Here is a 22,134-nt window from a genome sequence, read left to right as displayed (position 1 = left end):
ATAGCCAAGGGCTGGGGTGTTACTGGGCATGTTGAGCAAGTCCACATGTATCCCAGGGAATACACAGGTTCCCCCAAATGCTGTAACCCCCAAGACTGTTTAAGGTTCTCCCCATGCAACGTGGTGCCATCAGCCGTGCAGAAACTGAGGACGTGAAACTCACAAGGGATTGCGTTACATCAGACCCAAGCTGGGGACACAAATGCTGGTTTACTGCAAGACCCAGTCGCTAGCTGGCTGTGCATGGCAAGAGTGCTACCTTACAGGGCTGTGGTGAAAATAAAATGCAGGAGAATGTTGTAAACTGCCCCGAGACTCCACTGCGGGGAAAGATGGGGTATAAATAAAGCAAAGGTTTTTTAAAAAATACAGAACCGAATAAGGCTTGTTCACGGTAGCTGCACATTATAGTTTGCAATTCTATGCAGATGGTGCCATTATAAGCTAGGCTCTCCAAAGGTGACACAAAACATTTCCCCTTTCGTTAGAACTATTACTTAGGCAAAAATATGCAACAAACCAAATCAGGCTTCAAGTTTTCCATCGGATAGCATTACTGCTTCACAGCTGAAGCTGGCAATTAGGAACAGAGATGTCACTTATTCCCCAGAGATCTTACTAAAGAACATTCCCCTTAATTAACACTCTTTTGCAGTAGCTCCTAATTTTAATCACTTTTTAAGTGCCAGAATCTAGAGTAAGAAGCGATTCTAATAAATTGTGAATTGGCCTCCTCAATTCCTTCCCAAATCAGAAAACTGGTGCATGGCGCCACCTAGTGGAGGCGCATATCACTCCTGCAGGGAGGGAGATCATTGTAAACCCTTATATTATTTTTGCAGTCTTTCTGCAGTACTTTGTTTTCACGCACCTTGAGGCTGGCTCAAATAAGATGGGGTCCAGAACCTGCATATGCAAGTTCTGAAGTAACAATGCTTATAGCGAGGCATTTGTCCTCACTAGTAGGGAACCCTGGACCAGCGCTACCAGAAATGTTTCCTCTGTACTCAGTCCCTTTAAAGGATCTGTGTGCTTCATTTGGTGCATGCCTGAGAAACAGTTTGATGAACTATGCTCTTTATATATTCAATCCTACTTTGCAGAAGCCTAAAGATGCAATCTGAGCCCAGCCGAGCTCCACTCGATTCACATCTGGCCAGCAATGGTACACAAGATACAGAGAAGAGTCAGCGTGTAGTGGTTAAGAGCAGCAACCTCTAATCTGGAGAGCCGGAATTTGATTCCCCACTCCTCCACATGCAGCCAGCTAGGTGACCTTGGGCCAGGTTCAGTTCTCTCAGAGCTCTCTCAGCCCCACCTACCTCACAGGGTGTCTGCTGAGCAGCGAGGAAGAGAAGGAGATTGTAATCTGCTTCGAGACTCCTTTGGTTAGTAAAAAGCAGGGCGCAAAAAAATAGCTCTTCTTCCATAGTTTGCGAGATCCAGTTGCACAGGCAATTGAATAATAATAATTATTATTGTTGTTGTTATTATTATTATTTATTCGATTTATTCCCCACCACTTCTGAAGCCGGCTCATGGTGGGTTACAAAGTCCAATATAAAACTCCCATTAAAATACATAAAAATTAGAACATGGCAGAAAAAGCCCCCACCCATCCCTACTAGTAGAGGGAGGAGAAATTATAATAAAGGCATTAGTGAATTTTCTATGAATTCTTCCTTCTGTTCCCAAAGAGGTCCTTAAAAGTGGAACAGACTTTATTTTTTAAAAATGCAGCAAACAGGGTTGTGGGTAAAGTAGCTCAGAGACCACTGGCTCCTAGGTCTCCAGGCAATCTTTATGGCTGGGCAGGACTTCAGCCAGAGTTTCTGTAGTCCATCAAATACTCCATCAGTGGCCCAGGCACGACAACTACCCTTTCTTTTAATTCTAAGGGTTTCACTTGACGAAGCCACAGGCAGGCGCTCCTGAAAGCAATATCACTCGGGGAGTTCGGACACCGTGACGGTGGCAGGAAAGCCGCTCCTCAGGGACCTTTGCGGGAACGTTGGAAAGCAGAGTCAGGATCCACTTCCAGGCTTCCGAAACTTGCTTTGGAGAAAGACCCTTGGCACACGCAGGCCTTCCTTCTTGTTCTCAGTTTCTCGCAGCACGTACTCGTTGATCACTTCCTCGTATCCCACAGACAGGAAGAGTTGAGCCAAGAACTCTGCAGAAAAGAAGGGGACAATGGCGATCAAGTCGAAGGGGGAAGGTAAACAAGAGACGGCCGAGGTCCCAACAATGCAGGCTGCGCTTCTCAAACCTTTCCATTTATTCCAAAGGTTGAAAGGCTCTTCTCAAACGAAGCCTGCCGTGTGCAGCAGATTGCTTGACTGGAGGAGGGGGGGGCATCAGGGGGGTGGGGTTGGCACATGCTTTTTTAAGAAGAAATATATATTCAGTTTGTATTTCAGCAGTCCTGTTTTTAGGCACTGGGAGAAAAAGAGCTGGTTTTTAATTCTGCTCCTTTTCACTACCCGAAGGAGTCCCAAAGTGACTTACAAACACCTTTCCCTTCCTCTCCTCACAAGAGACACCCTGTGAGGCAGGCGGGACCGAGAGAGCTTTAAGAGAACTGAGAATGACCCAAGGTCACCCACCTGGGCTGTATGTGAAGGAGTGGGAAATCAAACCCAGTTCTCCGAAGAGTCTGCTGCTCTTAACCACACAATGCCAATTCTCTGAAGAACCCATGCAAAATACTCCATGAAAAAGGGGTGTACCCTTCCTCTCCTGTGCAAATCATATTGATGAAGAGCTCTGTGCTGCCACCATGTCAAGTACACATGGCGCCCAACGTCACTATGACCATTAAGTATCCTATCCTTGGTGGCCTTTGATTGGAGGCCTTTTATATCTGAAGAAAGGCCTTCAATCAAAGCCCACCGAGGATAGGACCAAAGGAAGCCTTTGGTCTTGTGCTGCTTTTAGAACACATTGCTGGGGCCCCAGATCTTCCTGGATATATGGTATATGGAAACATAAGGCAAGAATGGTCCTTTACATAAGTGACTACTAAATCTCTACAAGGCACATGGTAATTGAAGGAAGCAAAGTGTAAAAAAAAGCCATTTTTATTCCGTGTCTTACCATCTGTGAAAAAGTATGATCGCGTTCCATCTTGTCTAACATAGAAGTTTTCTCCCAGTTTGTTGGCAGACTTAAACCTCAGCATCGCGTGATCGTAGAGGCCATAGTCTCTGAAGACCACACACTTGCCTGGCTTTAGCACCTGACAGACAGAGAGGCACATGAAACTGATGCTTTGAAGCCTGCTTCTGCAAAATAAATCTGAAACACTATGCAACATTGCAGCTCAGTTCTTCCACGTGCCTGAAAAAAACATGTAAATTGTTTTACTTCTAATCTAAGATAACAAATATTTTTGCAAACTTTGGTTGCTGCTCCATGGAATGATCTCCATCAACTTTTTCTAAGTAGGGCATTGTATTATTCTCTTTTTACATTTTGCATTGCTAAAGGGCTCATCATTGTTTTCCTAAACCCCAGTCACATCCCAGATGCAGTTCCTTTCATCTCTTTAAATGTGACAGGAATAAAACATAAAGTTGGTTGCTTTAAATTTAAGAATGTTGTTGTTAGTTGTGAAGTCGTGTCCGACCCATCACGACCCCATGGACAATGATCCTCCAGGCCTTCCTGTCCTCTACCATTCCCCGGAGTCCATTTAAGTTCACACCGACTGCTTCAGTTACTCCATCCAGCCACCTCATTCTCTGTCGTCCCCGACTGTAAGCCGCTTTGAGACTCCTTCGGGTATAGAAAAGTGGCATATAAGAACCAACTCTTCTTCTTCTTCTAAAGACAAAAAAGGCCATTTCATTGCAAAAACTCAGCTGTTAGTTAATCCAAGCTTGCTCACATGGTAAATGTTGTTCAAGACATGGCACATCTTCTCTGGATGAACTGCAGAAAGGACAAATATCAACATCACAACATCCACAGAATTGGGTGGCACGTTCTCCAGAAGGTCGTCTTTGGTCAGGTCACACTGGAACACTTTGCATCTCTGGATATCATACAGAGGATTTTGCTACAAAGTGAAAACATTTTTCCTTAGACATTTGCAACCAAAGGCTTTGACATTTACCTTTTGAAGTCAAGAACTGGAACCATGCAGGAAATGTATCAGATGTTATATAATTTTGCAACTTAGCAAGTTCCCAACTTGTTCAAAGGCCTCTGTGTTCCTACTAATACAATAGTTTTGGGCTTTTTCCCTGTTAGCTGAGATGGAGATGTACCATAAATGAGAACTTGTTGCCAATGATTTTAGAATCAAAGAGTTGGAAAGAGCCATCTAGTCCAACCCCCTGCTCAATGCAGGATCAGTCTAAAGCAGGGGTAATCAAATGTCCATTGACTACGATTATCATGAGTGCCTGCCAGTGAACACTCATGGGAATTGTAGCTTATGGACATCTGGAGGGCCGTATTTTGACTACCCCTGGTCTAAAAAATCCATGATAAGTATCTGTCTAGCTGTTGCCTGAAGACTGCCAGTGAGGGGGAGCTCACCACACCTCCTTAGGCAGGCGGTTCCACTGTTGAACTACTCTGACTGTGAATTCCCCCCCCTCCGATATCTAGCCAGTACTGTTCTACATGTAGTTTAAATCTATTACTTCTGCGGGGTCAGTGGCAGCGTGCACATGCAAGTGTGCACATGCAGGCATGTGCACGTGCACAATGGTCAGGTACGTGGAGGCGGCCATTGCAATGGCTTTGCTGCCGCTGGCCGTCTGCCGCTGCCCACCAACCGCCACCACAACCAATCAGGGGACCCAGAAGAAAGGGCCAGGTGACCCCAAATGGGGTCACGACCCCTAGGTTTAGCATACTGGACTATGCCATCTTGCGATTTCAATGTGATGCCTCTGTTGATACAGCCCAAGAGTGCATTCGCCTTCTTTACCACCGCATCACAACCTCTGCTCATATTTAGCTTACATTTTGGGGCAAAGTAGACTTCCAAATGTTCAGAAGAAGCTTTGTTATCCAACACTCCTGGGAAATGGGGGTTGCCAACTAAGCTAATGTGAGCATATTTGAGCTTATCGGCCTATACGGCCTCCTACCAAGAGGAATCCACAGTGACGTTCCCCCCCCCCCCGGGAGTGCCAGTGCTACTATATAGTAGCAGCCCACGTGCCTGGTGTGCCCTTTTCTCCTCCCTGGAACCGCCCTACAGGCAGGCAAGTAGGTCCCCGGTCCAGGCAGGTTGAGGGAAAAGCCCTGAGGAAAGTGTCAGCTGGCAGTACTTGCTGTCAGAAGCCCTGTAACAGCTGGGGGTATCAAGCTGACTAGCTGGAGAGGCAGAAGGGTGTATGTACAACCGAAGATTGAGGGGTACGTTGGCTGAGGGGGAGAAGCCAGCCCTCTGGGCATTGCCAGTGAACTGAGCGTTCTGGATCATCAAGCATCTGGTAACAAAGCATCCATTGTATTCCTTGATGCCGGATTGATGGAACTGCCAAAGACTTTTATATACCAATTAGAAATAAACTCAATCCCAGAAGATTTATTTACGAACTTGCAAGCCAGCCAAAATGCATCTGGAGCTTGTTTTACAGTTTTAGCAGCAGCGGATCTGTCAAACGACAAGACAAATGGCCTTTTGGAGCTCCACAGCAGCTAGTGATGTCAACGGCCCGTGCTTTTTCCGTGAGACCAAACTGAGTGCCAACTAGACCTCCAGCTTCTGCACTGCCTTTGGAAGTGGCCTATTTGAACTGTGGCCAGTGTTTTGATGGGGACGGTGGGGCATTAGCATGAATTAGTTTTCATACTGGCCATAACTGAACACCTCTCCTTAATTACGCTAGGCTGGCCTGTATTCAAGATATTGGCCTAGAATTAAATACAATTCTTCAAGCTCACTGAACACTTGGAAATATAATTTTAGATGTACAGCATCTTTTCACACGGTTTTGGAGATACTTGTGTCCAAACCGGAGCCTGCAATTTGACCAGAACCTCTTTCCTTAATACTAATAATCTGTATGAGTTCATAAGCGCAAACTAAGCAAACTAGGTCAGCCATAATCTACATGTGTGCATTCAAAAAAGCAACAGAGCGTTTTATTTTCAGTAGCTCTAAGGCGCTTCTGTTTGTGGCCCTCAATACAGTCCTTGGGAGAGGTGCTACAGGGTATTAGGGTTGTTTTGTTCTATATAGTAGCAGAAAACAAAGTCACATTGAACTTAATCAAAATTTAGAAATGTTTTAATGCTCTCCCTTTGAATGATATCTTATCCCTTGGATGGCTGTGTTTCAGTCTGGTTTGGGCTCATCTAGGAAGACAGGAGAGCCTCTTGTGGCGCAGAGTGGTAAGGCAGCGACATGCTGTCTGAAGCTGTCTGCCCATGAGGTTGGGAGTTCGATCCCAGCAGCCGGCTCAAGGTTGACTCAGCCTTCCATCCTTCTGAGGTCGGTAAAATGAGTACCCAGCTTGCTGGGGGGTGAACGGTAATGACTGGGGAAGGCACTGGCAAACCACCCTGTATTGAGTCTGCCATGAAAACGCTAGAGGGCGTCACCCCAAGGGTCAGACATGACCCGGTGCTTGCACAAGGGATGCCTTTAGGAAGACAGGAATCTTAAAGTACATACTAATTTTAGACCACTTTGCTCTTATATACTCTGTATGGAAATAGGGTAATTAATTCCCGTTCAGCCCTTTGTGTTTTCAGATCGAGTTGTGTATATATTTGGGAGCAAACACACAAAACAAATATTTACTGCCAAGTAAACATGTATAGGATCAGGAAGCTTATTTCCTTTAGCGGTTCACTGTACCATGATTAATTTATTTATACACAATATAAGCAATGCAATGCTGCAAAAAAAAACCTTAGCCCAGTTTTTATTCCCATTACTGCATCTTGAAATAGAAGTGAAAAAGTGTCCTGATTATCTAAGGATAATTTTTCATACTGTTTAGTTTTTCAGTCTCAGATTTTAATCAATGAGTTTTTCAGTTAAATGCAGAGCTAAAATTATTTAAGGGATGCCTATTTTAGGTTCACTGAGCGCATGAACAAAAACAGAGCATCAGACCCTTAACACCTCTCCGAGACGGGTGGTCCAAGAGAAAGCAGCATAAAAATTGAAAAATAAGCAATCAAATACATTTGGCTAAAACCACCCAGACTCGATAAATCTCTTCCACTCTTTTTTCCTGATCCGTTTGATCACCCTCCCCCCAAAAGTTGTCTTTCCCTATGATTCAACATACCTAAAGGTGCCGTTCTGAGCAGAATGACATCCTTAAACCAATTGACTTAGAATGCAGTTCTGCTTAAGGATACACTGTTGGGCACCACTTTTCTTCTGAGTCCAAATCTTACTAACCTTTACATATTCCACAGCGCGGGGGGAGAAATCACAAGCATACGCAAAGATATCGGACTCCTCTTGCAGAAGCGGAAACAAAGAGTTACCAACGCCACAGCCTGCTTCAAGAATAGTCAGTTTCTGATGTTCAAACTAGGAGAAAAGGTATAATTAATTACATCATTTTCAAAGCAAAACAACCACCTGGAAATTAAATGCCAGCAGTATGGTCTACTCAGACCAGCATTGGCTTTGCAGGGTCTTAAGCAGATTTTTCACGTTGCCTACGGTCAGGTACTTTTATTTTCCATCTTTCTGCCTCCCCTGGGGCCACTCAACTGACTAAACAATGAAATCATACATACTGAAAACATGTTATCATTGGAATGAGAGGAGACAAAAAAAAATATCAGACGTCATCCCTTCCCTACCAAAAAAAACAAACAAATCTTGAATATGTAATACCAGGCTGGGAAATGAAGCATCTCACAGAGAAACTAAAGTTGCTGTACAATAATAGCTTTCCTTTGGAAATAGGTAGGACTACTTGCTGGACCTCTTTGCTCTGCCACTTACGAAGGCTGAACCACAACTATTAGAGAAGGTAACTGATCTGAGCTGTCTGCATATGGCGGTAAGATGATGGAGGCAATAACCCATCAAGCCTCTTTAAAAGAGCTCATTCGTTCAGAAGCACCATTCCCTACCTTCTTGGGAGCTGGGATAAGATTCAAGGGCTAGCTGGGTGGCAGTGTGGACTGACTCACTGAGAACGTGAGGAAGGCCACTAAATTCAAGGGCTTTCTGGTGCCACTCCAAGGCCCATTTATCATGCAATCCTATGCAGTTACTCCACTTGAAGCCCACTGATTTCAATGAGCTTACACATCAGAGTAACACAGCACAGGATCACACTGCTAAAGGGGCTAGTTTTGTCGCTAATTTTAACTTTACATTGCGTTAATTCTCCCATTTTAAGTTTGGTTATATTTGACATTTATGTGGCTAGTTTCATGTAATCACAGAAATCAGCTTGGTTCCTAAGGTTGTTTTTAATTCTGGTTCATATATTTTTTTAAATTGTTATCTAGATACAGGCATCTATATTACAAGCCACCTCAGATCTTTTGGAAGAGAGGTGGGACAAAAATATTTTAACATAAGGAAACAGACCAAGGTCAATGAAGATACCGCAACATAGTTCTTATTGTTCTTTTTTCTGGTTGACAATAAGCTTTTGATCCATACTAGCCGTTAAATGTATTTTACTTATACCCCTTGTTCCTTGAGAAAGTTCAGGGGGCATACAAGGATTTTCACCTTCTGATCAGATCTATCCCTGCAGAATTTCTACATCAGATACCCTGGCTTACAGTATGTTTCTGGCTGAAGAAGCGGGGCTTTCGTCCAAAAGAAGCTTATGATGGAATAAAACTTTGTTAGTCGTAACGGTGCCTAATACAGCTTTTTAATTTTTACTACCATGGTAATGGATACTTTCAAAAGTTTTACAAGCTTCTGTCTTAAGTCTTCCCAGAAACACAGCAAAAGCAACATTATAGGGGGGAAATGCAACGGCTGACATACACAAAATTAATTAGTTGTATATTTCCTGCAGTCTGCAACTGAATCGCCCTCTGCTGCTTTAGTTAAGAAGTGGAGTTGGTTTTCTATGCCACTTTTCTCTACCCGAAGGAGTCTCAAAGTGGCTCACAGTCACCTTCCCTTTCCTCTCTCCACAACAGACACTCTGTGAGGTGGGTGAGGCTGAGAGAGCCCTGATATCACTGGTCGGTCAGAACAGCTTTATCAGTGCTGGGGTCACCCAGCTGGTTGCATGTGGGGGAGTGGGGAAATCAAACCCGACTCGCCAGATTAGAAGTTCACACTCCCAAGTAGCATACCAAACTAAATTAATTCCTAAAATTAATGGAACTTACTTCACGGCAGGCTTTTAACTCTTCAAATTCTCTAGTCGTCCAGTGCCTGTCCTTGAAAAAGTGGGTGCTGTTCCTTTTGTAAAACAGGTCCCAGTTCTTTTGAGCATCTTTTTCTAGCTTCAGTTGTTTGAAGTCAGATACTAAGACCTGCTCTTTCGCCAGCTTTTCCACTTCTTCGGGGCTCAGTGTTCTTGCCTTGTGCCCAGTCAGCTGAGAAGTTGGCATTTTCCCATCAAGCTGAGCAACAGGTAAGTTGTCTGCCCAAGACCTTGATTCATTCATAGTAACTAGAATGGGTACCACAATGCTTTACTCCATATGTATCTTATTTGTCCACCTCACTTATCAGACAAGATCAAGTCCTAAACAGAAAATAAAGAAAAGATGAGTGTTCTGGCCCATTCTTTCTGTGTTTGACAAGACGGAAAGAGTTTGATTCAAATGCAGTTTGAAAAGATTATCTGTAGACAGACAAAACATAGTCTAATAATTCCCCAAAATCTACCAGGATGGATTTGTACACAATGTCCATGGCACAGATTCAACTTTAGATATACTTTCTTGCATGTCTTTTCTGGGGTCAAGCTCCCTTCAGTGATTGCATTCTTCAAAGGCCAATAAAATACCTTATTTTCTTCACTACTCGTGATTCACACTAAAATACAGAGTGTCAGACGAGCATCTGGAAGGCCCTACGTTTCAAGCCTTGCTCTGCCCTGGAGGCCTGCTGGGTGGCTGTCCAGTCCCCAACTTCTAGCCTAACCTGCCTCGCAAGGTTGTAATGAGGATAAAACAGAGCAGAGAAGCAAGCTGCAAGCAGCAGCCCTAATGCGGATTATATGTTTAAACACAGAGGAATAAGAACCAGGGTTCACAGGAAGGCCCCCAAAAGAAAGAATTGTAACTGATTGCAATCGTCTCTATAAGCGCCTGGTTCCTCCACCTTTACCTACGTGGCCTCTTCCTCAACAAAGTAGCTGTTGAACTCAGCACGGGACTCCCAGGAAGCGACTTACCCAGAAGATCACAGACAGTCAAATGTATTATTATTTCCATTTTTTACTCCGCCCTTCCCCGAAGGCCCAGGGCGGCTTAGAGCAGGGGTAGTCAAACTGCGGCCCTCCAGATGTCCATGGACTACAATTCAAATGCTGGCATGGGCTCATGGGAATTGTAGTCCATGGACATCTGGAGGGCCGCAGTTTGACTACCCCTGGCTTAGAGAGTCAAACCTTGCCTAGAAGTATGAACTGCTGGCATGACGTTGCACCTGAGGCAGCTCCTACCTTGGATGAAACAGGGTGGGTCTTGCAGGTGCCCCTGGACTCCAGACACGGCTGACCGCCCGCGAGCCTCTAGAGTCCAGCCAGCAGCATCATCCACAGCATCATCCACAAGTCCTTGCCCGTCTTCCAATGACCAGTCCCCATTCCCACCCCCGTCGCAGGGGCTGCAAGGGCCGGAGCACCCAGCGCGGAAGGGGCGCCCGGCTCGCCGGCCGGGAAAGGCCTCCTCGGCGCGGGCGGGGAGCGCTTAGGCGGGGACACGCCGGGCCGCGGCCGGAAGAGCAGGCCGGGCGGAGCGGGGCAGGGGAGCGGGGGGCGGCTCCGGCGGGCCGCTGGGCTTTTAGTGGCGGCGGGCGACGGCGGCGGGGCGATGAACGGCTTGGCCAACCCGCTGGTGGACAAAGAGGAGCACCCGCTGCAGCTGGGCGAGAGCTTCGAGCGGCACCCCAAGGCCTCCTTCCACACCATCCGCTGTGAGTCGGCCTGGCCGGCCCGGGGAGCGCCCGGAGATCCCGGGAGGGTGGGCTCGGCGGCCCCGGCCAGGCCCCTTCCCCAGGGCCCAGATCTGGCAGCCCCGGCTGGGGCCTCGGGAGCCAAGCATGGCGGTCCATCCCCGGCAATGATCGCTCCTCTCCGGCCGACACGGATCGGTTCCCCTGGGGAACAGGGCTGCTTTGGAGGGGGGACCCCACCGCGTTACTCTCCACTGAGAGTAACCCCCCCCCCGCCCCCAAAGCCTCCCACTCCTGGCTCCACCCCAAAGGTATCTCTCAAGCCAGAGCTGGCAGCCCTACCTGGAGATGTGGTGTTGCCCTCTGAAGCTACCATTTTCTCCAGCAGGACCAAGTTCTGGAGATACGTTGTAATTCTGGGAGATTTCCAGTGTCCCGCTGGAGGATGGCGTTTCTGCAAGGGATGCCAGTCCCCAGGTGGGACCTGGGGATCCCCTGGCATTATGGCTCATCTCCAGATTGAAGAGAGCAGTTTCCTTGGAGAAAAGGGCTGCTTCGGAGGGTTGGCTCCATTATATGCTCCACCTAGGTCTCTCCCCACCCCAAATCCTTCCAACTCCCGGCTTCATCCCCAAAGTCTCCAGGAATATCCTGCATAGGGATGCCAGTCCCCAGGTGGGACCTGGGGATCCCCTGGCATTATAGCTCCTCTCCAGATTGAAGAGAGCAGTTCCCCTGGAGAAAAGGGCTGCTTTGGAGGAGGGACCCCATAGCATTACACTCCACTGAGGTTCCTCCCCATTCCATATCCCACCCAGCTCCACCCCCAAAGCCTCCAGGTATTTCCAACCCCGTCCTGGCACCCCTGGCCAAGGAAGACTCTCTGCCCCCCCCCTCCATTCTTGCCAGAGCTTTGTTTTAAAGGCTAGTGTAGGGTAATGGCCAGTGTTATTGGATGAGGAGTTTGGGAGATCCATGTCCAAAACTCCACTGTCCTGTGAGAGTTGCTTGGATGACCTTGGACCTCTCTTGGTAGTTTTTTTAGCCTACTTTGCAGTGTTGTTGTGAGGATAAAACAGGGAGAACTATTGATGCCACCCTAAACTCTTGGGAAGAAAGATGGCATTAAAATGCAGGTTAAATGTAAAAACTCTTATAGTTTTGACAACAGCTCCCATATCCCCAAAAATACAGCAGGTGAATAATTTCTTTACATTCAGGTAAGAACCAGGGGAGGGGAAGTTTTCAAGGGGAAATTATGGTTGTGACTACATTGAGCACCCACTTTTAAAATGTTTATTGAAAAGCCTGCATTTACCTGATGAAGTTTCTATCTGTCAGATTTTGCACACTCAAAGAAGATGCACAGTTAGTGAAACAAAGTTGATGAATCTCCTTGTGGCTCTCTTGTACTGCTTTCAGCTTTAGTTCAGATCATCTCAGCATTGTCAGAGGCAGATTTGCTTTCTGGATCCTTGAAGCCAACTCTCCCACCCCTTCTCCTTTCTCCCTGAAGTTAGTTCCTGGTTTCCAGTTCCAAATGTAACTCTTTCGCAGTTCTTCTTTTATTTGTTGTGGTTTTATCTTTTTGTTGCTCCAGAGAGCTCAAGATGGGGTACATAGTCTTTCTGCCTTCATTTTATCCTCACAACAACCCTGCAAAGGAGGTTTGGCTGAGAGTGATTGGCCTCAGGCACCCAGTGCAATTCATGGCTAAGGGGTGTTTAGAAACCAGGTTTCTGTGGTTCTAGTTTGACATCCCAATCATTGTATCACATTGGCCTTTCCTTACATTCACTGCGGCGCATTCTTACTAGTGGTGAGTTTGTCCAAATAGATGGCAATAATATATAAACATATTTAATACCTGTTAACATTCTCTCTAGATGATTTTAAGCCAGCATCGATAGACACATCCTCTGAGGGGGAACTGCAAGTCGGTAAAGGGGATGAAGTGACGATTACGTTACCCCATATCCCAGTAAGTTTATTTTGCATCCATGTGCAGAGTCTACTTTCCTGCTTTTAAGTTATGTTTCTTATGACTTTTGGCTCTTAATTTGTAAATCTGCGGCCAAACAACATTTATAAGCTTCAAAAGCACAGAGCAACAGCATGTATGTATGTACGTATGAATGAATGAATTAATTCATTCATTCATTCAATATTCCACCCTCCCCTTGCAGCTCAGAGCAGTTTACAAGGAATGTGAAAACTATAAAGCAGATAGAGTATAGGTTCGGTAACTACAACAAGTAATAATAACAGTGGTAACAGCAATAACAGTAACATCTGATAATTGAACTATTACATTGACTGCAACCCTGCCGATTAGTCAGTGCAGTGTACTTGGTGAGCATATCTGAGGAGGGGGTTCTGGGGCCCAGTAGTTGTTGTTGAATAAATTGGCCTCAACCAAATGCCTGGAGGAAGAGTTCCATTTTGCAGGCCCTGCAGAGCTGAGCTAGTTACGGCAGGGCCACCATTTTTTATGGGAGCTCATTCCACCAGGTGGGAGCCAGGAGAGAGAATGATTTGGCCCTGGTTGAGGCTAAACAAGTTCCCTTGGGGCCAGGGATCCACAGCCAATTGGTGTTGGCTGAGCGTAGTGCTCTTTCTGCACAAGCAGAAAGGCAGTCCCTCAGGTACACTGGGCCCAGACCACGTATGGCCTTAAAGGTAATTACCAAGACCTTCAGCTTGATCCAGGATTCAACTGGTAACCAGTGCAGCTGTTGCAGTATGGGCTGGATGTGGGCTCTCCACAGGGTTTCCATGAGAACCCTGGCTGTTGCATTCTGGACCAGTTGTAGTTTCTGGATAAGGGTAGGCCTGCGTAGAGCGAGTTGCAGAAATCCAGTCTAGAGATGACCGTCGCATGGATCACTGTGGTTAGGTGTTCTGGGGTCACGTAGGGAGCTAGTAGTTTGGATTGGTGAAGGTGAAATGCCAGCTGCATCACTCCTGTGATCTGGGCCTCCGTATAGAGGGAGGTGTCAAGGATCACACCCAGGTTTTTGGCAGAGTGAGTCACTGACAACTGCACCCCGTCCAGGTTGGGCAACCACACTTCCTTGCTTGGACCCTTCCTACCCAGCCATAAGACATCCATCTGAGCTTCAGACAACTGTTTGAGCTGTCTTGTCACTGCTTCCAGACATCTGGCTAAAGATTCTGAGGGTGAATCAGGGTGATGATCCATCAGGAGGAAGAGCTGAGTGTCATCTACATATTGGTGGTGTCTCAGCCTGAACCTGCACGCCTGTTGGGCAAGAGGATGCACAAAGATGTTAAACAAGATTGGGGAGAGGTCCTCTCCCTGTGGGATTCCACTTGTGAACTGGGGGTCTCTCCCTAGTTCCTACCCTCTGTCCATGACCCTGGAGAAAGGAGATCAGCCATTGGAGGGCTGTCCCCCCTATCCCTGTGTAAGCAAGGCGGTGAGCTAGGAGCTCATGGTCGATTATGTCAAATGCAGCTGTGAGGTCTAGTAGCACAAGCAGTGCTGACCCACCTCGGTCCAGCTGGTGACGGAGGTCATCCGTCAGGGCAACCAACGATGTTTCTACCCCATGGCCAGGCCAGAAGCCTGACTGGGATGGGTCCCAGTCTGAAGCTTCATCCAGGAATGCTGATAACTGGTCTACCATAGCTCTTCTCACCATTTCCCCCAGAAATGCTAAGTTTGAGATGGGTCAGTATTTGGTGGGCTCCCGCAGTTCAAGAGATGTTTTTTTTCAGCAATGGACATACCACTGCCTCTTTCAGTCCCTCTATCAGCCTCACTTTCAGTCTTCCCCCAGACTTGCTCTAGTCATCTCAGCTCCTGTTTCTTCTCACAGAGCTCCTCTGTACACCAGGGAGCCCGCCTAGGAAGGAGGCAGAGAGGACGTTGGGGAGCAATCTCATCTATGGCGGCCAGCAGTCAGTCATGCTAGTTGCTGACCGATCCATTTAGAGAAGTGCCAGTAGGCATCAGGTCCCACAGAGCATTCAGAAATCCATTTGGATCCCTAAGTCTCTGCGGGTGAGCTGAAATCTGCTTGGTGCCCAACTGAGCTGGAGGCGGCAGTCGCTGCCGAGCCTTCAGAGTGTAGCGGTCTGACCATGGAATGGCATTTGCCATTACCAGGTCCACATCCAGCCCTATACTGAAAATGAGATCCAGAGGTGGGCCAATGACAAATTGTGAGAGCCCTCGTGTGGCCATGGCTGACACCAGATACAGCCCATTTCCAGAGTGTGGTAAAGGTCTCCCAGGATTAATTGTCTGGGGAGTTGTAATGACCAGGTTGCCGCTGCCTCCAGCAGGGCTGGCAGGGCATCTGGTGATTTCATTGTTCCCATTCTCTCCCTTGCCCTCCTCCCCCATCCCTTCCCAGTCCCTTTGTTGGTCTTGTTTTGTTACTTTGTCTCTCCCTCCTTGGTTTGGCAATGTCCGAGTGTTAGTGGGAGTCCGCATGGTAGGTATTCTTCCAGTGGGCAGCTTGATTGGCGTCAGAGTGTTATATGGTGGCGCAGGTTGGCCTTCTCATCGGTGGCTTGTAGGGCTCCAAGAATCTTTTCAATGGCTGGGTGGTCCTCTTGCTGGACTGTCTCCCAGCGGCAATCATCTAGGAATTCAGATGGGGATGTGGTTGGTCACTTTGCTCCTTGGTTTAGGCTTCCAATGGCTGCTACTCATACTGAATGGCCCTCCTGGGCAGGGGACAACTTGGGGCAAGCACTGGCACCTCCAGATGGCCACCCCTACCCCCCAGTGTGGTTGTTGGCTCTGTTCCATCAGCAGCAGAGTCAACGGGTCAGCGTTGGTCGCAGCTCAGTCTGCCTCGGCTGTGCTGGAATCCGGACCCATAGTTCCAGTGTCAGTGTGGCCTAGTGGCTGGTGCCAGGGCCTGGATCTTGGTTTCCCAGGGAAGCACTGTGGCTGGGGGTTGGAGGGGCTGCGATGATTTGCTCAGAAATTGCAGGGGTCGGGGTGGCAATGGTCCTGGTATGATTTTGTTTATCTTTCCGGCAGTTCTTTGTTTTTCCTTTCCTTCTCACAAAGTTCTTCTTCTGTCTTTTGTCTTTTTCTTCTTTGGTGATCATCAGTGAGTGGTCATTTCTTGTGGGGTCGAGTTTCCTTTGAGCCCGCCCCCTAGGTTTTGGCTTAGTTTAGTTTGTTTATTTAGGGATCTTGTCAGACTTGGCCAAATTTGATGGGGTTTTTGGAGGGGGGGTTTGGGGGTTTTTTTGGTGTTTTAAATAGGAGCAGTCAGAATGTTAGACCTCTCTGGCTGTCATCTTGGAACAAAATTTCCATAGTTAAATAAAATTGTAATAGCTAGAGGGGAACTAGAGAGAAAGAACAGGTTAGCCTAGACAGCATTTAGATTTTTAATGTTTCTGGTTTATATTAATATTTGTAACCAAATGTAGTCAGAGCAACAGAGAAATGTGGTAAACTTAAGGATTTGCAAATAAGAATAGGCATAAACCTAAAACCCCCAATTCAGGGTTTGGGACAGTCCTCAAACCAAACCCTGAACCAAACTAGAAGGCGATCAACCAATGCAGGTTGGTCTGGTGAGTGTTTCCTTCTTTCTCCCGGCCACAGCTTGCTGTGACTGAGAGAAAGGGGGGGGGGGGGTTGCCTGGAAAGGGTTAAATGCCTGGCAGCTATTTAATTTATTTACTTTTCTTCCCCTGCTTTGTTGTCATTTCAACCTAACAGCTGATGGGCAGACTTGCTCTGCGGTTCGCTTTAAATGGTTGGCAGACATGTCAGCAGTTAGTTCGGGGATTCTAAACCGGTCCAAGTGCAGGCCAAATTTTGACTCATGAATTGTTTTGCGCCCTTCTTTAGGTGCATAGCTTATCCTGCAAAATATATTGGCTAATATTTACAATGCCATTTAGTGTTATTTTAGCTGCGGCAGACCAATACAGCTACCCCACTGGAATCATGAAATCATTTTTTTTCCTTGGCATAAGCACATGCACCTATTTAGACTTGTAAGTTGTCTGTGTGTTTCTCTTAACACCAGGGTCCTACTCCTCCAATGACTGTGTTCAAAGGGAATAAAAGACCTTACCAAAAGGACTGCGTACTGATCATCAATCATGATACCGGAGAATATGTGCTTGAAAAACTCAGCAGCAGCATCCAAGTCAAAAAGACAAGGTAAAAATGGCTCACAGGAATGCCCGGGGCCAGTTAAAACATGGGAAATGGTCTCAGATGGTGTGTGGCAGATCACATCTTTAAATCCATGTTAGCTGGGGGGGGGGCACTCCCTGCATATAAAATACTATGATGCAAGAGGGATGGCTAGTTTTATTTCCTTCTTGGCATGCTAGCTTTCCCACATACAAAGAGTTTTTAATAAGGAGCGGTGTTAGGCAGTCTGTAGTGATTCAGTCTGTAGTGATTGGACCATAAGGAAAGCTGAGCGTCAAAGAATTGAGGCTTTTGAACTCTGGTGCTGGAGAAGACTCTTGCGAGTCCCTTGGACTGCAAGGCGAACAAACCAGTCAGTCCTAGAGGAGATCAGCCCTGTCTACTCCTTAGAAGACCAGATCCTGAAGATGTAACTCAAATACTTTGGCCACCTCATGAGAAGGAAGGACTCCCTGGAGAAGAGCCTAATGCTGGGAGCGATCGAGAGCAAAAGAAGAAGGGGACGACAGAGAATGAGGTTGCTGGATGGAGTCACTGAAGCAGTTGATGCAAACTTAAATGGACTCCGGGGAATGGTAGAGGACAGGAAGGCCTGGAGGATCATTGTCCATGGGGTCGCAATGGGTCGGACAAGACTTTGCACCTAACAACAACAAGTGATTCAGTAAGGAAAAGGGTGTGTTGTGTGCTATTTTCTGCATAATTGGAAACTGGGTCATACTGCAGCAGGGGTGCTTTCTTGAAATTACTTGAGGCACAGTCCTCAGTGACTTAGGTTGGAAGATGTGAATGAGCACTTAGCTGTCGCGTTGGCATTAGAATCAGTTTAATGGTCATTAGAATCAGTTTCAGTCAGGATTTACAATGTTTTTTTTTCTCTGTCTGGATTGATCTTCCTGGGTTTTTTTTATGGTCTAAGGGTTTTATCCTAAGTAGCATTACACCTTTCTAAGCCCATTGACTTAAAAGGTTTTAGCTCTATTTAGGATGGCAGCGTCAGCGTGCAAGTGAATGTGTTGGAACAGCAGAGGAGAAGGGCTTCCCTGAAATCTTGTGCTGGGAAAAGCCTGTTGCTGCTTGTCAGTGCAGCCTTCCTGACAATTCCTCCAGCTGTCTCATGTCCATCTGTCTAAATTCTGCTTCCAGAAAAAAATTATACAAAAACACACCAGCATGGTTAGTTTGCACAATTCCCCAATTTGAGATTTCGCAGCAGTTTTGGAAGGGGTAAGAAAGAAGGGCAGCGGGGAGAGGCATGCACATGGAAGGCGTTATTGTCTGCATTCGACTTGTTTATTTTAGAGCTGAAGGCAGTAGCAAAATCCAGGCCCGCATAGAACAGCAGTCTGCCCGAGGCTCACAGCCTTCCACCCAGTTCAGAACTCCTCCAAAGCCAGTCGCTGGTCCCAAAACTTCCCCGTTGAAAGACAACCCATCACCGGAGCCTCAGCTGGATGACATTAAAAGAGGTATGGCAAGCCGGAGTGTTCTTTTATTTAACATCTTGGAACTTCACACTACCAATACTGGTGAATTTGGAAGTTGCATCATTTTTAGTCTTCCTCCCATGGATCCTGTTGATGTTTTAAAATTCTTATTTGGATCCTGGGCTTAGAAAGAGTCAGAACATTTCCATTGGTTCCTCAGCATGAAAGTGTAGCATCATTCATATTAGACTTTGCCTTGATCCATGCAGTTGAAAACAACAACAACAACAATAGCAATTGGTGAAAAAACTGAGATGTCCAAGTTGCATTTTGTGCTTTATGTCCTGGAAGTCCCAGCAAGGAGGACAGCACTGGCACTGCCAGCACTTCAATCAGGATGTTCCCTATGATAATCTGCAGAGCAATTTAATCTGCAGAGCAATTAGACAAATATTATTATTCTTGTTGTTGTTGTTATCCACCACTCCCAAGAATGGCTTGTGGCAGGTCACAAATCACCCCCAATAAAATCCAAATAAAACCCCATTAAAAATACAGGGACATTTACATTTATTAACTCTTTAGTCAAATAGTTGTTTTTTTTAAAAAAAATTCTGTTTATAAACTTCCTTTCCAGGAAACTTATTGAAGGTACTTAAGGTATCCAAACCTCTGTAGCTGTTTTATATTTTGAAAACTATAAATGTGGTCTTTTAAAATAGAAATGATTGGCCACAGTTTGTTGCATTTGTGTTTAACACAAATAAATGGTAACAACAAGGAATTCACCCTATGAGCGATCTGCACAAACTGCTGCTAGATCTTAACAGAGCTGACTTAGCCTACCCTTCATGGCTATCCTTGCTGTATCCTTCCATTGAAAGTCAAGACTCTCTGCTGACTGAGTCCAAATTTCCTTTCACCTGGTTTATAGATTGTGTAACTAACACCAATAGCCTGTAAATAGAGATTTATGTTGCTGTATTAAGGTTTGGTACTTATAAAACCTGTTTCACCAGCTAAGACACTGCCATGAATTATTACAATTGATTTTGAAATTCAAATAGTGAATAGATATCGATATTGATAGATAAAGCACCTAAGAAAAGTAAATTTGGCATCTATAGCTTAGAAGCTGCTGCATATTTGTCACAGCCTAAATAAGATACAAAATGCAGAATTTTACAACACTTAAAACTGTGCACAGATCACAGATGTACGGTTTCCAAAAAGAATTGTGTCCAAGATCCTCTTTCAAAACATCACAATAAATTACTATATATGTTGCAGTAATTTTAAATAAACTGCTAAGTGTTGTGCATCACCCAAAGGCTTCAATTGTTAACATGCCCCTGTCTTCTTCTGGCAGTCACTATTGACGTTTTAAATATGACATTGTTTGTTGCATTCCTTATGCTGTTTATTTTGGCATGTTTCTCATTGAACCTTAAGCTTCAAAAAGGAAGGTGGCCTATAAAAGAAGGAAATTGTGAAGTAATAGATGACCTGGTCTTTACCTTTTCCAAAGATTAAACTCTTCCTAGTAAGCCTGTTGAAGGTGCTTGAAGCAGAATGAAATCAAGCATGCATTTATCTGAGCTGCAAATGCTGGGAAAGTATTTATAACTGTTCAGATTTCCGTATATGAACATTTACCTGTGAAAATTCTGCATCTACTTAAGTGGAATGTTTGCAACCAAAGTAGGTAAGCAGATCCCCAGCTGTAAGCCCATCCGTTTGCATCACAGGGACAATTGCCCTGCATAATACATTCCGGTTGATATTAAGTAGCCCCAATTGAACCGATTGTGGGCATGACCTAAATTTTTCAGAATTGGCAAATACACCCCAGAGGTGTGAAAAGTATGTATTCATGAGCTGCAAAATCATGCATCAGTGGAGGCATGCTAACTTACTAACTACCCTCATCCCTTCATTCTAGAGCTAAGAGCTGAAGTTGAAATTATCGGGCAGATGAGCAGCAGCAGCGGCAGCAGCTCGTCCGATTCGGAGAGCTCCTCAGGGAGCGATGATGAAAGCTCCAGCAGCGACGGCAATGAGGCTGCACACCCTTCCCCTTCTCAGCAGTACAATAACAAAAACGCTGCTGTCAATGGCATCAGCAGGCCACAAGGAAACAATCAGTCCTTGAACACTCTCAGTAAGTGGGGGGCTTTCTTCTCAGGACGGGGGGGGGGGGGGTGTTCTTAGGACCTAAGGGCAGGGATCTCCAACAGGAGGTTGTGAGCTACTGGTCACTCACTGGCCCCTGCAGGGCAGCTGGGGCAAGCCCCTAGAACAGGGGTAGTCAACCTGTGGTCCTCCAGATGTCCATGGACTACAGTTCCCATGAGGGGGTTCATGGGAATTGTAATCCATAGACTTCTGGAGGGCCGCAATTTGACTACACCTGAGCTAGTTGGTGGCAACAGTGAACACAGTAGAAGCTGCTGTCCTCATCAAGTAGCCAGACCACGTCTTTTAGAGATATTCATGGGGAACATCACTCATGACGCCTGTTTTCCCCCTGCAGACTGGTGGTTCCCCATGTCAATTTCATGTCCAAACTTTCAATCAGTTGGTTTGAGGTCAAATAGAGAAATTCTTCAGCATAGAAGTCAGAAAGTGATTTTAACTCTCCCCCCCCTCTTTTTTCCCCCTCCACACAGGAAATGACTTGCAGTTGAGCGAATCTGGCAGTGACAGTGATGATTAGGCCAAGGTTTCCCCATTGCTTTCCTGTTCCAGATGTGTCAAGATGCAGATATTGCTAAGCAGCAAGAGTAACACTGATGGGAAAATCTGGCTTGGGACTCAGCTGGCTGAACGCAGCTTCAGCTAACGCTACCTTCTGAGAACGTTCCGAAACAATGGCTAATACCCTTTGTATAAATTGTGTATGTTGTGTATATTCTTTTAAAGTTTTAAATAGATATGAATATACTACTCTAATGCAGTAAATCTGTGTGCTAATGTGTTGACACGCCGTAAAGCATTAAGGATGATTATCACAATATACTCTCAGTATGATGAACTTGGATCGACATCTGGGGGGCTGAGATGAGTGCGTAGAACAGACAGCTTCATTTCAGACACAAAGTTGGAGATTATTAGGGTCTTGGAGCATTTCTTGTGTATTAAAAACAAGGACCCTCCCCACAAATACAAAATTAACAAGGCGTGGAATAGGGTTGTGTGCTTTGGCGACCAAAGTGGCCGTTCATGCCTGACGTGGCCAGCTAGTGTGGAACATGGGCTGATATTCTGACCCAGAGGTCTTATTTTCTGCACTAAATAAGGGAGGGGGGTGTTGTGTGAGAGAATATTTTAAAATATTATTCTCCTACATTTTCTGAAGTTCTTCAGCATATGGTGTCATTCCAAGATCGTAGCACCTAATTCTGCTTCATGTATAAACTGGGCCTAAGATCCTAATTTAAGGAGAAAGTTGTCTGCAGAGGGTTTCTGAGCCAGGTCTATAATAAAACAGGCAGTCGGGTATG

At 45.9% G+C, this 22,134-nt stretch overlaps 2 protein-coding genes across 5 annotated transcripts; one reads left to right on the top strand and one right to left on the bottom strand.

Moving 5' to 3' along the window:
• Positions 1-1,504: 1,504 nt before the first annotated feature.
• On the bottom strand, positions 1,505-11,600 carry METTL6 (methyltransferase 6, tRNA N3-cytidine). 4 transcript variants are annotated; one of them, XM_077302580.1, is made up of 6 exons: positions 11,384-11,600; positions 9,304-9,665; positions 7,382-7,516; positions 3,890-4,060; positions 3,097-3,238; positions 1,505-2,173 (listed from the first exon to the last, which is right to left on the bottom strand). In XM_077302580.1, the coding sequence occupies exons 2-6, from the start codon at positions 9,583-9,585 to the stop codon at positions 2,025-2,027; spliced, it is 879 nt and encodes a 292-aa protein (XP_077158695.1). In that variant the 5' UTR covers positions 9,586-9,665; positions 11,384-11,600; the 3' UTR covers positions 1,505-2,024. The 4 variants fall into 4 exon arrangements, with proteins under 4 accessions (XP_077158695.1, XP_077158694.1, XP_077158697.1 ...); XM_077302579.1 differs by lacking the exon at positions 11,384-11,600 and adding an exon at positions 10,590-10,856; XM_077302582.1 differs by lacking the exons at positions 3,097-3,238; positions 11,384-11,600 and adding an exon at positions 10,590-10,856.
• On the top strand, positions 10,879-21,647 carry EAF1 (ELL associated factor 1). Its single transcript, XM_077302584.1, has 6 exons — positions 10,879-11,062; positions 12,928-13,022; positions 17,071-17,207; positions 18,507-18,673; positions 20,574-20,792; positions 21,301-21,647. Exons 1-6 carry the CDS (start codon positions 10,960-10,962, stop codon positions 21,345-21,347), a joined length of 768 nt encoding a protein of 255 aa, XP_077158699.1. The 5' UTR covers positions 10,879-10,959; the 3' UTR covers positions 21,348-21,647.
• Positions 21,648-22,134: the final 487 nt, after the last annotated feature.

The sequence above is a fragment of the Paroedura picta genome, chromosome 11 (genome assembly GCF_049243985.1).
Source record: "Paroedura picta isolate Pp20150507F chromosome 11, Ppicta_v3.0, whole genome shotgun sequence".
NCBI classification, from domain to species: Eukaryota; Metazoa; Chordata; class Lepidosauria; order Squamata; family Gekkonidae; genus Paroedura; species Paroedura picta.
This window is presented reverse-complemented; position numbering and strand designations above follow the sequence as displayed.

What these genes read in the sequence shown, in the direction of transcription:
- METTL6 (XM_077302580.1), bottom strand. Translation starts at nt 9,585, where the DNA reads ATGAATGAATCAAGGTCTTGGGCAGACAACTTACCTGTTGCTCAGCTT. An exon ending in GCGCTGTGGAATATGTAAAG is followed by an intron (nt 4,061 to 7,381) that starts GTTAGTAAGATT and finishes TTCACTTTGTAG; the next exon opens with CAAAATCCTCTGTATGATAT. An exon ending in ATCATACTTTTTCACAGATG is followed by an intron (nt 2,174 to 3,096) that starts GTAAGACACGGA and finishes TCTTTTCTGCAG; the next exon opens with AGTTCTTGGCTCAACTCTTC.
- EAF1 (XM_077302584.1), top strand. Translation starts at nt 10,960, where the DNA reads ATGAACGGCTTGGCCAACCCGCTGGTGGACAAAGAGGAGCACCCGCTG. An exon ending in ATCCAAGTCAAAAAGACAAG is followed by an intron (nt 17,208 to 18,506) that starts GTAAAAATGGCT and finishes TGTTTATTTTAG; the next exon opens with AGCTGAAGGCAGTAGCAAAA. An exon ending in TCAGTCCTTGAACACTCTCA is followed by an intron (nt 20,793 to 21,300) that starts GTAAGTGGGGGG and finishes CCCTCCACACAG; the next exon opens with GAAATGACTTGCAGTTGAGC.